The sequence below is a fragment of the Typopeltis vanoorti genome, chromosome 8, assembly GCF_054136105.1.
Source record: "Typopeltis vanoorti isolate ZY-2024b chromosome 8, IOZ_Tvanoo_1.0, whole genome shotgun sequence".
In the NCBI taxonomy this organism is placed as follows: Eukaryota; Metazoa; Arthropoda; class Arachnida; order Uropygi; family Thelyphonidae; genus Typopeltis; species Typopeltis vanoorti.
This window is the reverse complement of record NC_143556.1, coordinates 77,999,375-78,014,946: the sequence shown is the minus strand read 5'-3', so window position 1 is coordinate 78,014,946 and position 15,572 is coordinate 77,999,375. Positions and strand designations below refer to the sequence as shown.

Genomic DNA, 15,572 nt, shown 5'->3' with positions numbered 1-15,572 from the left:
CAAGAAACTGAGGATGTAAGGGATTTTGGTGTATTGGTGGATAGGAATTTGAAGGGTCACATAGCAAAAGTTACAAATACAACTCAGATGATAATTGTGATGTTGAAGTGAACCTTGACATGTAAGGATAAGGTAGTCATTTTGCCTCTTTATGGGGCTTTGGTGTCCTGGATTCCAAGGGGATAAAGAAGCTGTGGAAAGGATGCAAAAAAGAGTTACTAAGATTATATCCAGATTATGGGATTTAGATTATTTTGAGAACAGATTGCATGTGGATTACAGACTGAATAACAGGAGAAAGAGTAGTGTTATGAGAGATGTCTATAAACTTTTGAATGGGTATTATAGGAAAGTGTCTGATGAAATTTTTTGTTATATGGAAATTTGGGAAAACATGGGCATCCATGTAAGTTACGTTTGTTCACAGTCAAGAAAGTGGTAAGAGCTAGGTTTTTCTTTTAAAGAGTAGTGAGTGAGTGGAATAGTTTGCCTTTAGGGATAGTGAGGGCATCTATTGTGAATGAATTTAAGGGAAGGTATGGCAGCTGGTTTGGGTGATTTATAGCCTCCCTTGATGAGTCCTTCACTCCCCAGAGGTCTTAGATAACAATAATAATAATGCCATTATGTAAGGGTAACTGTTTACCCAAGGGAATGTTAAAATGCATGTACACAAATGCCTGAAGTATCAGAAATAAAGGACAGGAGTTTTTGGCATTGGTCAGCTTGACTTGGCCAAAAATTATTGGCAACAGTGAGACCTTGTTGTTATCGAATGATGTAGTTACGGGACAGAATGTAATGGATATCATATTTTCAGTGAAGATAGGGCAGAAGGAGGGTACTATTAATGATAGCTGAAGAATTTACAAAGAAAAATAGAAGTTAAGGAAGATTGTATATCTGATGGAAATGGTTCATTTAAGGCTGTCTGGTGAGATAGAGGCTAATAGGACAAAATGTATTGTTGGTTGCTGCTATAGACATGGAGGTTCACAAGCAGCAGATGCAGACAACATGCAACAGCAGATTAGCACAATGAGCGTGCAGGCCTAGCAATTATAATAAATTCAGTTTAATCCTTTATTGAAGTGTAAGCAAACAAAGTTTGCACCTGAAGTATCTTTAGGACTGAGGCAACTCGTGATAAAGGTGGACTAAGCTCTCATCACTTTTCTTAGTATCTTCCATAATGCAAAGCAGATCTCCTTGATACATATATATATCCTCAGTAATTTAATAATAAGGTGAGACACCTTTTGGCTACTCGTATAGGTAAATATGACTTCTCCATTACTTCCACCTTAGTATCACCATCTCTGGGTCTGGCTCCCACTGACGAGACCTCAATAACTCTACCTCTGATCAGGGAAAGTGACTATACAGGCTTGTCTCCTGGAAGGTTACTCACCATGTGGAAATTTCAGTCAAAAGGGGTTTATGCAGAACTACAAAGCTGGCAATTATGATAAACTTAGGAAGCAACTTAGAGCAGTGCCATGGTATAAGAAACCACGTGGATTGAGTGTCATTAGTGCATGGAAAGCAGTCAAGGGTTTATAATAAATTTAGTTTAATCCTTTAGTTTAACTAGAAGAAATTTTTCTAAGCCTTTTTTCGACCGGTTCACGAGTTAGTCGATCTGGCACAGGCAAGCGGGTTTTTTCTGCCGGAAACTCAGGTTTTTCATCCCGTAAACTCAAGAAAATCGACCGTAGAACCTACATTATTTCAGACATTAAATACCATTGTTAGGATTAGGGGACCACGAGATGGCGGCACCTGTATAGCCGTCCCTCTTCACTGCGTGCTACTTAATTAGTGATAGTCTTGGGCCAGCTATCTCTGATTGGGTACCAGTGGAAATTGAACTGCCCACTCAGTCTCCAAAAAGTTAGATAGGGCTAAAAACAGCCTCCCCTACTCCCTGTATGTACGGGAATAAAAAGGCGTCAGCTGATTTTTTTTAGCTGACTAGCAATATAAACAGGAGCTTCAAAAAAGAATGCACTGTTGAAGGAATATAAACAGCAAGGTTGTTTATATTTCATATCCACATGCCCATGAGCAATATATAAAGCACAAGCATGAAGGGTTACTAGTAAGAAAAACTCAGGTTTTTCATCCCGTAAACTCAAGAAAATCGACCGTAGAACCCACATTATTTCAGACATTAAATACCATTGTTAGGATTAGGGGACCACGAGAGCGTCGCCGTAGCACGTGGCGGTGAATTTGAGCTGTGCAGAAGAAAGTGATTTTTAATCGGTGAATAGTCCGCTTTTTTCCCTGTTTTTCTACGTTTTTGAGTGCTAAATTGTTTCTCTGAATACGAGTGTACTTCAGTGGTTGTTTTTTGGAAGTTAGTTGCTGTCGCGATATAATATATTTTGGTACCGTCGGAATCGAACGCGTAACGGTGGAAGACAAAACGAAGCTAAGTTACTGTATTTAGTTATATTTCATTTTATTTAATTATATTTAGTACTTAAATGTTCTGATGTTTGTACTTTTTTTCCTCTTATTTATTAATTGAATAATTATTAAAGATTAGGGTATAATTTGACAAAACACGTCACAGATGATAATGGCACCTGTGCGAAGGAAAATGGCGGCCAGTAATGTAGGTTCGCCATCATTATCAAAGAACGGTAGCATAAAAGAAATGAGTCAGTGTACTAGCTGTGAAATGTACGCTTTGCGGAGTGCGGTCGGAGTGTGGTTAGATGATAATAAAGGATTGAATGTGTGTAGAAAATGTAGGGAGAATGCGGAATTGAAGTGTATTTCGGATCGTGAGTGTGATATTTTTGTCAACCTTCAGAATGAAGGAAACAGGGATATGACAGGAAACGGCAAGGTTGTACATGAAAATTGTGAGAGTGTGAATGTAGAAAGTGTGAATGATAGTATAAATGGTTTCTCAGAGAACAAAAAAGATGAGATAGATGCATTGAGTGAGATCGCGTTGTTGAATAGTGCGATAGAAAGAGCAAAACAGCAGCTAGAGTGCATGAACAAAAGTAGACTGAATGAACCAACCAATAATAAAAGGTATGACAGGAAAAATAGACGTATGAATGTGAACATGAACAAAATGAAGGATAGAGTGCTGTATGGAGACTCGTTATTACGAGGTGTGTTAGTAGAGGATTTGACAAAATCGTACCAACCTGGTGTGACCATAAAGGACGTAACTGCGTCTATTAGAGAGCAAAAGGAAAGGGTGAAAGAAATGATTGTTGTGGCAGGTACGAATGATTTGAAAGGAGATAAAATGGAAATGATAGAAGACCTGAATGAATTGTTTGAGGTAGCAAAAGAAAAGAGTGAGAGAGTTAGAATGATTAGTCTTTTGCCACGGTATGACAGTGAAATGTTTAAAAGGAGGGCTATAATTGCAAATGACTTTATGCGTGGGTTATGTATGACGAGTGGTGTGGAATTTGTGGATGTGTGGAGTGAGTTTGATGGGCGAAAGGATCTATATAAGATGGATGGCTTGCATTTGAATGGTTACGGTGTAAGAAGACTTGAGAAAGTGTTGCTGAATGTAGTGGATGTGCAAATTCAGGGAAACTAGATTTGTTAGGGGGGGGGAGGGGAGTAGAGATACAGTTCTTATAGAGGCAGTTGAATGTAAGAATGAATATAATATGCCAGAGCAAATAAGGACAACAAATCTGAGTGGGATAGTTAATATAAGGCGTCAAGGTATGGTTGGGGCTAATGGGGGTCTTAAATTCATGTACACTAATACTAGGAGTATTAGGAACAAGACAGAAGAGTTTTTGGCCATGGTTGGCACTTCCAGACCACAGGTTATAGGTATTAGTGAAACATGGCTGACTGTAGATGATATAACTAGTGGGATTGAATGTGATGGGTATAGTGTGTTCAGGAATGACAGAGAGAATAAAATGGGGGGAGGAGTATTGTTGATGATAGCTGATGAGCTCCAGCCAAGGAGAATAGAAGTTGAATTGCAGGATAGAGAAAAGAGCACATTTGAGGCCATTTGGTGTGAGATTGTGGCTAGCAGAACTAAATATACAATTGGGTGCTGCTATAGACCAGGTGATGGAAAAGATGGTGGTGACGGTATGCACAAGCAAATAGAAGAAATGGGTGGAAGGAGGGTGATTATTATGGGAGATTTCAACTATGGTCGCATTGATTGGAGTGAGGAGAGGACACACGGGAGGAAGGAACTGGATTTTATGCAGTTATTAAGGGATAACTATCTGCGACAGCATGTAATGGAAAATACTAGGGGTCAGAGAGTGCTTGACCTAGTAATTACATCTGAGGATTTGGCTGTAACAAATATGACCACATTGCCACCAATCGGTGAGAGTGATCATAGGGTCTTAACTTGGGAGGTGGCTAAAGGTGTAGAATTTTCAGTTAAGACAGGGTACATGTGGAATTATCGGGCTGGAAAGTATGACAAGCTTAGGAGTTTGATTGGTTCAGTGCCATGGCATGTACAACTGCAAGGACTAGAAGTTGATAGTGCATGGGAGGTAGTTAAGAAGTGCTTGCATGAAGCAATGGCGGACTGTATACCTAGAGTCCGAATAATAAATCAAGTAGGGGTTAAATGGATGAATAACACCATTAAGCTTGAGTTGCAAAAAAAGAAACAACTATGGAGGGAATTTAAGGAGAAGGGTGACCGGCAGGCACATGAACGGTATAAAGCACAGGCCAGAAGGGTGACGAGTGTGGTAAGAAAAGCAAAAAAGGATTACGAGAGAACATTGGCCATGCAGGCTAAAGAGAATCCTAAACAGTTTTTTAGATATGTAGCAAGTAAAAGGAAAAATGTACATGGCAGATTGATTTTAAAGAATGCCGATGGTAGGGAGGTAACTGAATCAGTTGAGATAGTTGAGTTACTGAGTGAGCACTTTGCAAAAGTATATCATCCAGGTGGTGACATTGCAGAAACGAATAAACCAGTAGATTATACGGGAATTGTGGTTAATGAAGTGGAGGTGAGTAGTCTATTGCATAACCTCAATGTCAATACATCTGTGGGATTGGATGGTATACCAGCTCGTGTTGTACGAGAAGCAGCTAAAGAATTGTCAGTACCCTTGACCATTTTGTTTAATTTGAGTCTCGGGTCTGGGTTAGTCCCGAGCGGGTGGAAAGAGGGGAAAATAGTTCCACTGCATAAAGGTGGTTCCAAGACTGCTGTAGTAAATTACCGACCGATTAGCATATCAGGAATCATTGTCAAGGTCTTAGAGAAAATAGTCAAGAGGAAAATACAAGATTGGATAGAAGAAAATGGGATACTGTATCGGGGACAGCATGGTTTTGTGAAGGGTAGGTCATGCCTCAGTAACTTGCTCACGTATTATAACACAGTGACGGCTGAACTGGATAAGGGTAATGGGTTTACGGTGATTCTACTGGACCTTGCCAAGGCCTTTGACAGGATACCACATGGAATTCTAATCAGTAAATTGCAGCATATGGGAATGGACATAGGGTTGGTGAGATGGATAGGAGGGTGGTTGACGGAGAGATATCAGAGAGTGGTTTACTCGGGAGTACAGTCCACAAGACGGCCTGTGACTAGTGGTGTGCCACAAGGATCTGTTCTTGGACCACTGCTGTTTAATTTGTTCATAAATGATATAGGAAATGATCTGAGAGGAACAGTTCATTTGTTTGCGGATGATGCGAAGTTGGGTAGGGCAATAGTGAATGCAGATGACGTCAAAATATTGCAGGATGATTTGGATAGATTGGAGGTCTGGGCTAAGGAGAATGGATGTCAGTTTAATGTGGCAAAATGTAAGGTTATGCATTTTGGGGTGAAAAGATTGGCGGCAGTTTACTGCATTGGTGGAACCGTGCTCCAGGAAATTGATGAGGCACGAGATTTAGGAGTGTTGGTAGATAAGGAATTGAAATTTAGGGGACACATTGCAAAAGTGACCAAAACAGCTCATCAAATCACTTGGTTGCTGAAGAATACGATGACAAGCAGAGACAAGCAGGTTATTGTTCCTCTGTATCGAGCCTTGATAAGACCCCATCTAGACTACTGTGCTCAGATTTGGTCACCTAGGTTTCTTCTTGATGGGGAGGAGGTGGAGAGGATCCAGAGGCGAGTGACCAAGATGATAGCAGGTCTGTGGAATGAACCGTATGAGAACAGGTTGAGGATTTGTGGGTTGCAAAAATTGGTTGATAGGCGGAGGAGGGGAGATATGATTGAGACATTCAAATTACTGAAGGGTTTCTATAAAATTAATTCAGAAGATATTTTTGAGAACAGGGCTGGTTGTGGGAGGACTAGGGGACATCCATGGAAACTGGGCAAAAGTGTGGTTAGTAAAGGTGTTAGATCTGGGTTCTTTACTTTTAGAGTAGTGAATGAGTGGAATGCGCTCCCTGAGTCTGTGGTGGATGCTGTGACAGTGAATGAGTTTAAGGCGAGGTATGATAGATACTGTATGAATGTCAAATAGTTGTGATGAATATGATTTGGGGCCTCCCTCGATGAGTCCAATGACTCCCTGGAGTTGCCCGTAGTAATAGTAATAATAATAATAATAATAATAATAATAATAGTACAGTAAGGATGACTAAATCAGATTTTGAGAGAAAATTAGGTAAGCAGGCCAAAGTAAATCCAGAAGAGTTTTTGTGCTACATAGCAAGTAAGAGAAAAAATGAATATGAAAAGATAACTTTGCTTAGTGCTGATGTTAGGAAAGTGAGAGATGCAGAAGAAATAGTTCAGTTACTAAGTGGTCACTTTGCAAGGGTCTGTCATCCAGGTGGTGACTTTGTTACTGAGTTGACAGAGACTGATATAAACATTGAGGCAGATGAACTGGAGATACTCAATATATTGAAAAATCAATGTGAATACACCAGTGGGCCTGGATGGTATATCATGTCATGTGCTACAAGAATGTGCAAGTGAACTGGCAGTGCCTCTGACGAAGTTGTTTAATCTAGGCCTCAGCTCTATCAAGGTTCCTAGAGAGTGGAAAGAGGGTAAGATAGTTCCATTACATAAAAGTGGCTCCAAGACAGAAGTAGAAAATTACAGACTAATTAGTATCTCTGGAGTGGTGGTTAAAGTATTGTAATAGTTGGCTAAAAGTAAAATTCAGGAATGGGTAGATAGGAATATGATACTTATGGGGGGGGGTCCTTTTACTAAGTATGGCTTAGTAAAAGGACCTACCATGCTTAGTAAAAGGTAGGTCCTACCTCAGTAATTTATTTACATTTTATAATAAAGTGACTGGATAATTCGATAAAGGAAATGGCTACACCATGATACTGCTGGACTTTGCAAAGGCATTTGACAGAATACTGCATGGAAAACTATTACATAAGTTTGAGCAAATGGGAATAGATATAAGGCTGGCATGGATGGGAGGTGGGTGATAGACATCAGAGGGTGGTGTATGCTGGAGTGGAATTAAGCTGAATGAGAGTGGTGACTAGAGTGTTCCAGGACTCTGCACTAGGACCATCCACTATTCCTAGTACAGAAGAAAACAAGGGGTCACACTTGAAAGTTGACTAAGAGTGTGGTTAGTAAAGGTGTGCAAACAAAGTTCTTTACTTGGATGGAATGGATTGGATTGGCATAGGTGGTTGTGAGCACTCCAACAGTGAATAGATTTAAGTAGATGCATGATAGGTATATTATGTTAATGAACAGAGTGAGTCTCCCACAATGAGTCTTTTGGCTCCATGGAGTACCCCTATAAATAATAATAATAATTTATATGGATCACATTATGAAAGAAAATTGCATTAGGCCTGATATTAGAATTGGACATGTCAGAACTTTTTTTCTTTGCTTTGTGCAGATAATGTTGTACTCCTAAACACATCTAGTACAAGTGTCCAACTTGAATTAAGTTCTCTAACTAAATTGTATAACAACTTTAACAAATTTGGCATGAAAATCAGCAAAAAAAAGAGCAAAACTATGAAAATAGGTAGAAACATTGAACACATCAGCAGCATTATGAATGGAGATCCTATAGAACAAGTAATATATTTCAGCTATTTAATCAGTTTTTAGTGAAGATGGCAAGTTAAATATGGAAATAGACAACAGAATGGGCAAAGGTGGAATGGTGGGTAGCCAGCTGAATAAATTTATCTGAAATAAGAGAGAAATTAGGCCAAAATATTAAACTAACAGTATACTAGACCAGGGTTTCCCAAATTGTGTTCTGCGGAAAGTGAATAAGTGTTCTGTGATGTCAGTGACATGTATTTTTAAACATGGAAGTAATTCGGGAAAGGGAATACCGCTGTTTATGACCGGCCATAAAAATTGCCTGCAAGCCAATTTCAACAATGGGTGGTGTATCCTCTGTTCTCAGAACTGAACAAAATAACATCTGTGTTGCAAATGTAGTGACGAAGCTGCATATTTTTAAACATGGAAATATTCATGAATTATTGTTAATTTTCACACATCAAAATCTTTCAACATTCGGGAAGGGAAATACCACTGTTAATGACAGGTCATAAAATTTGCCTGCAAGCCGATTACAAGAATGGGTGGCATATCCTCTGTTCTCAAAACTGAATGAAATAACATCAGTGTTGCAAATGTTAGTGACCAATCAGCAAGGAAGTATGAAGAAAATTTTTCCACTGAAATTGAAGATCGAGGTAGTCTGTATCTATCCAGTTCTCAATCTAGTAATACTGAATACTTTCTTTGCAAGTTCGTATTGTAGGGTGAAAGTGCTTGTTTCGAAACCGTAGTGCCGTGATTTTTTAAAAGTAATAGGCCTACAGATTTAAATTTTAATATGAATAAGAGACAAGGGACTTTGTTTAATTTTGGCGTTAAGAAATCTCTTATTAAAGGTGTTTGTAATGCAACAGATAATGATTCACCCACCTCCAGCCGACAAAGTGATCTCAGGATGTACAAAAGGAGGGGAAAACTACCAGCACACAGGAGAAAAAGTCTGCATTCACTCTTAAGTACTTATAATAATATTATAAATTTTTGGTGATCAGAATGGGATATGTCAGTGAAAATCAGCACAAATTACAATATGCTACAAGATTTCATTAGTCCAGTGATTGATAACTGATTTAAATGTAATTTTATATTTGTCAACATGTCACACCATATACATAAGTACTAATACTCTTTATGATTATGCCATAATTAATTATTAATACATTACAAAATAACCAAGGTGTTCAGTGAAAATTTCAGGATTTGTGAAGTGTTCCATCATAGGAAAAATCTGGGAAACACTATACTAGACAGTGTTCAAACAGTTTTAAGTTATGCATCTGAGAGTTGGGTTAGAAATTAAGCACTTAATGAAAGACTAGAGACCACAAATTATGAAGGTTCTGAAAAAAAAATTAGGAGAGTTAACAGGCATTATCGGCAACATCATGTGAGGGCTGGATTAAAATCTTCGGTTAATGAAATGAAAGTTTGAAAATTACATATAGCCTACCATTTATTATTTCTTGGCAAAATTATTAATTTTATAATGCGATTTTTATTTTGATTTCACTTAAAAAATGCAAATGCAAAAAATGCAGTAACTGTGTTGTCTACTCAAACACTAAATTCAAACTGCTAAGAACTGCTTTTTTATGCACAGTCAGTTATGTAATTCGGGGAATTCCCAATAAATGAAATTTGTAAGAATTTAGAATTTTCTTAATTGAAACGAGAATGCAATTCTACAAAATTCTCAGAATTTTCTTGAACTACGGATTTTTTCCTAACTTAGACTTTAGGTTGGTCGCATAAAAGGAATTAAAAATCCCATAAAATTTTTTTTTTTTGATATCCCAATTTACAGAAAACTCCGAATTCAGATAAAAAAAAAAATTCGCATAAAAAAAATGTATTCTGGGAAGGGTCACTACCCAGGCTGGTTTCGACCTTTATTGAGGTCTCATCAGTGGAAGCCAGACCCAGAAGTGATACCATGATTGAAGTAATGCAGAACTTATATTTCCATATATAAGTAAGCAAAAGGTCACCATCATCAAATTCCTGCCATACCCTCAAGGGGTGTACAGGATATGATAGTACTACATGAAAAAAAATTACATCATTACTAACTTCCTATCTACAATTTTCCTCCAAATCAGTCTGTTACTTGTCAAGACCCCAACATTATCAGATCTTATATTTCTATCGTCTAAGGCACTTTGTACCATATCAATCCACCTATATCTTTATCTTCCTCTGGGTCATTTTGCTGCCAACCTGGAAGAGAACACTTGTTTTGCTAATCTTTCCTCTCCCATTCTGTTTAAGTGACCATACCACCTGAGATTAGCTCAGCTAACGCATTCCTGGATGCACACAATGTCAAGTTCTTTCCTAATATCCTCGTTTTTAATATGATATTGCCATTGATGCCATCTGTTCATGCCTCTAATCTTTCTCAGGACTCTCATATCTGCGGTTTCTAGTCTTTGGTCAAGTGTTTTACTTCTGACCCAGCTCTCAGATCCATAAGTTAAAGCTGGTTTGAACACTGTCTTGTATACAGCTAATTTAGTGTTCCGACTAATTTCTCTCTTATTACATACGAATTTATTCAATTGACTTCCCACCATACTAGCTCTGCTGATTCTGTTGTCTATTTCTATATTTAATTTACCATCTTCATTAAAAATCGTGCCTAAGTAGCTGAAATGTTTTACTTGTTCCACAGGTTCTCCATTCACAACACTGTTGACATTTTCAACGATTCTGCCTATTTTCATTGTCTTTGTCTTTTTATTGCTGACCTTCATACCATATCTATTACAACAGCTATTCAATTTAGTCAGAGAATCTTGCAGACTTGTAGCGGATTTATTTAGAAGTATAACATCATCCGCATAAAGCAAAGAGTTGACATTAACATCTCCAATTTTGATATCATGTTTAATACCACTTTCCTTCATAATGTGATCCATATAGATAATAAATAACAGACTGGATAATGTACATCCTTGTCTCACACCAGATTTAAGATTAAACCATCTTCCTGTACTTCCTTCAATTCTAACTGCTGACTTACAACTCAAATAAAGACCAAGTATTGCTTGATATAATGCCCCATTGACACCATATAACTGCAGTGTATTGAATAACTTCTCTCTTGGCACCTTGTTATATTCCCATGCTTTCTCAACTGTTTCTTGTAAAGTGAAGATCTGATCCTGACAGCCTCTATTTGGTCTGAATCCAGCTTGTTCTTCACCCAGCTTTTCTTCACAAATCTTCTCAATCATTTCTCAAGTATACTTGCATAAATCTTGCCAGGAACACTCAGTAGGGAAATGCATCTGTAATTCTCACATTCAGTTTTATTTCCCTTTTTTATATATGGGTACTATGAGAGCTCTACTCCAATCATCGGGAATTCGTCCCTCTGTCCAGGCTTTCTGAACTATGCAGTGCAGCCAATGTAAGACTCTTATACCACCATACTTCAGCATTTTTGGTCGAATATCATCTACTCCTGCTGCCTTTCCACATTTCAAGCCTTTGATGGCTTTTTCCATATCCGTACTTGATATGTATTCCTGACTGCATGCGTGGTCAGTGTTTTTTACCACTGTGCTGTCATCACTGCTTGTTTCATTTAGCAGTTTTTCAAAGTAATTACTCCATACCTCAAGGATATCTTTTTCTCCCATTTTCATGTCACCTTTATCATTTCTAATTCCTTTTACAGCACTCTTTCCTCCATTCTTAAGCTTCTTCAACAACCTCTGGTACATCTTGCCACCTTCTTGATATTTATTTTCTATATTCTTGCCAAAGTCCTCCCATGACTTTTGTTTAGCTAGTTTTACACAGTGTTTAGCATTCTTGCATTTGTCTCTATATTCTCTAAGAGCACAAGCTGACTTATTTAACAGGAACTTTTGATATGCTTTCTTCTTTTCCTTCACTGCCTCTTTAACTACGTTGTATACAGTTGATCCTTGAACAATGTGTGTGTGTGTGTGTGAGGGGGGAGCACCGAGTCCCTATGTTCGAAAATCCACGTATAACTTTTGACTCCTGAAAAACTTAACTACAAGTAGCCCTGCCAATAACATAAACAGTTGATTATGACATTTTGTATGTTATATATATTATATACTGTATTCTTACAATAGAGAAAAGAAAATATTATTAAGAAAATCATAAGGAAGAGAAATTACATTTACAGTACCTATATCAATATTGTCTTATAAGATTGAAAACTGTAGATGTTTAATGTATTACTAACACTAGACATCCAAAATAAAAAGATAATGTGAAAAATAAATTTATATTTATTTACAGGTATAATGATCTGTACATTGATAATGAAGCAGCAGCAGCAATATGATTGCTTTATGGAAACCTGGTGCAATCGATGTGATTGCTTTGCAGAGCCTAGCCTATACACTAATGAATGAATCATTATAAATTTTTTATTTTATTCTAATTAAATTAATTGAATAATTAATTAATAACAGTTAATTTTATGCAGTGATGATTTAATGCTGCATCTTTACATTTGTTTACGTTTCTCTCGATTGTGAATGGCACCATGTACTGTCTGTAAGTGTTTGTGTGCATAAGTTTTGATAAATGTTAACTTTTTATAATCTGTGTATATTTTATGGTAGTAAATGATAAAATAGACTAGTATCTACATGTATTTTCTGAATTCACGACATACTTAAGTCTTTCTTAATTTTTTTGATATTTCTAGGCTACACAGTTCATCTGTGAGTTTTTTAAATTATCACAAATCTCAAAAAAATGTTCCAGTATATTTATTAAAAAAATCTGCGTATAAGTGGACCTGCTTAATTGAAACCTGCATTGTTCAAGGGTCAACTGTATAATGATGTGATGCTGCTCTAATCATATTACAATGTATACGCTCACTAAACCATATCACATCAGTTATATGTGATTGTTATTACATGTCAGTATTTAATTAGTATGATTTCATATGACAGCAAGATTTTTTTTTAATTATCTGTGTTTATGTATATGTGCATTCACTGTTATTTATTCATTTATTATTTCCTTTATATGATAGTATTCCTGGAAGTTGATGCATCCAACAGACCATCATCAAAATAAAGACTGTCCACATGAAGCTGAAGAATATGAAAGAGTAAGCTGCTGCCAAAAATATTTATAGGATTTCTTTAGTATTTGCTTTTTATAGTTTTAGTATATCAGTATAGATTCCTTTAGTCAAAATGCTAATTATAAAATATTGCATACAATATGTGAAGATGTTAAATCTACTCTATTGCAGATAACTGCACATATCATTAATCATTCACATAATTTCAATGGCAGTAGATGACTAATTTAAAAAAAATGGCACATTTTTTTTAAATTAGTCATCTAAGCCACATTCTAAACAAAATTTTGTTTTCAAAAGATCAAATTTTATTAAAGATGATGTTGATGCATGCATTTGCATTTTCTAATATGCCTCTTGGCCCAATGGAATATTTTGAATATTGATGTGGAAATATATAGTGTAAAAATAGTTTAATTTTAAATAAAGACTGCATTATTTTATAAAATTCATCACCATTGACATTTCCTTGACATATCCTCTCGTTTGAGGAGTAAAGGATTCATTACAGCATTTTTTTTCTTTCTAGAAACCTTCATCATTAGAATAAAGCAGTTTATCTTTCCAGTTACATGTCCATCTTTATACTGGTCTTCTGTACTTATTTCATGTAATTTTTGTTATTCTTTCACTAAAAAAAAATTTTGTTATGCTAATCTTTCATTGTCCTTTATATTTCAATAATTGCATCACTTCATGCTTTTCTTGTACATTCCTAGATCATAATGATCCCAAGTTCATTTCTAGAACATACACACAGATTTCATTGTGAGAGTGACAAGAATCATTACAGGAGTTATATTATTACTTATTCCATACTATAATCAAAACATGTGTCCTTTGAAAATACCTGAATTTGGACATCTTACGTGGGTGATCTGAAAAGTTCTCGGCCTCAACCATAAATGGCAACACTATCGGCGAAAATTTATTTATTTTTTCTCTAAGTTGGTACATCTGTCATAAGCATCCATGGGAAATTGCAAGTCATTCTATGAAGTAGTTTTTTTTTTATACAGGTGTCGAAAGCTAAAGTGTTGTCTGTATCCCTTGAAATGGATAAAATTGAGTATCGTGCGATTATAAAATTCTTTGTAAAAGAAGATTTAACGGCAAAGGAAATTCATTTGAAGTTCATAAAAGTTTATGGGCAGTCTTCTCCTTTGTTTTCGATAATTATGAAATGGGCTGCCGAGGGTGTTCAAGGCCATACCAGCCTTGAAGATGATCCACGTGAAGGATGTCCAAAAAGTGTAACAACACCAGAAATCATTGATCAAGTGCACAATATGGTATTGGATGACAGCCGAGTCAAAGTGCATGAAATTATTGAGACCATAAGCATTTCAAAAGAACGTGTAGGACATTTTGCACGAAGAATTGCAAATGAAAAAGTTTTGTGCAAGATGGGTGCCATGGTTGCTCACAGCAGATCAAAAACGCACTCGCATGAAAATCTCTGAACAGTGCTTGGAGCGTTTAACAAGAATAAAACTGATTTTGTGCATCAATTTATTACTGTGGATGAGACTTGGATTCACCAGTACACACCAGAATCCAAACAGCAATCAAAACAGTGGACAGAAGCTGGTTGTTCAGCGGCAAAGAAGAAGACAAGGTCATGGCATCGGTATTTTGGAATGCTAAAGGCATTTTGTTTATTAATTATCTTGAAAAGGATAAAACAGTAATCTGGGAATATTATTCTGATCTTTTAACCAGACTAGAAAAAATTCTTGAGAAAAGACCCAGTTTGGTGATCTTAAAGTCACCGAAAGACCCGCATCCATTCTACAAGTACTCTGAAGTATATAATATACCTTGCTCCTGTGGTGTTAGTTATGTTGGTCAGACTTCTAGGAACTTCGAAACGAGACAGAAGGAGCACATAGGCTATGTTAGAAACAACAGACAAGATATTTCAGACCTTTCTTCCCACTTTGCCTCTACCAACCATCTTATTGAGTGGGATAAGAGTCATGTGCCCTATATAGAAGAGAACTACCATTCCAGAACCTTCAAGGAGGCTGCTGTGGTCGCCCGTTCAACAGGAAACCTAAATAAGAATCAAGGTCTAATCCTACTGGAAATTTGGAAAGCTTTAATTATATCACTAAACATCAAAGAAATGAACTTTCATGAACTTTAATTATGTCTCGTAACAAATAAATCATGTTCCCGAGACGCGCATTGTCTCGCACAATACTAATTTTGTATGAATTAGAACTGTCAGTTAAAACCTAGTCTGTTACCTTCATATCGCTTGCCAATTGTATCCCTGAAGATGCCGATAGCAAAAATCGGTGAAACTTGTAGGACGATAAATTAAAACTCACTTGACTAAAATTGAAAAAAAAAGTGTTATAGTTATCACCCAACTTATTATTATTATTATGGGCAACTCCAAGGAGTCCTTATACTCATTGAGTGAGGCTCTAAATATCG

The 15,572-nt window shown here is 36.7% G+C and overlaps 1 protein-coding gene across 1 annotated transcript in view; it reads left to right on the top strand.

The window, feature by feature from the left end:
• Positions 1–15,572, top strand: part of Cyfip (Cytoplasmic FMR1-interacting protein Sra-1) — a 452,821-nt gene that overhangs the window by 138,869 nt on the left and 298,380 nt on the right. The window contains exon 10 of the mRNA XM_090396405.1: positions 13,074–13,151. Within this exon, the coding sequence (XP_090252531.1) occupies positions 13,074–13,151 (78 nt within the window). The remainder of the gene's footprint in view (positions 1–13,073; positions 13,152–15,572) is intronic.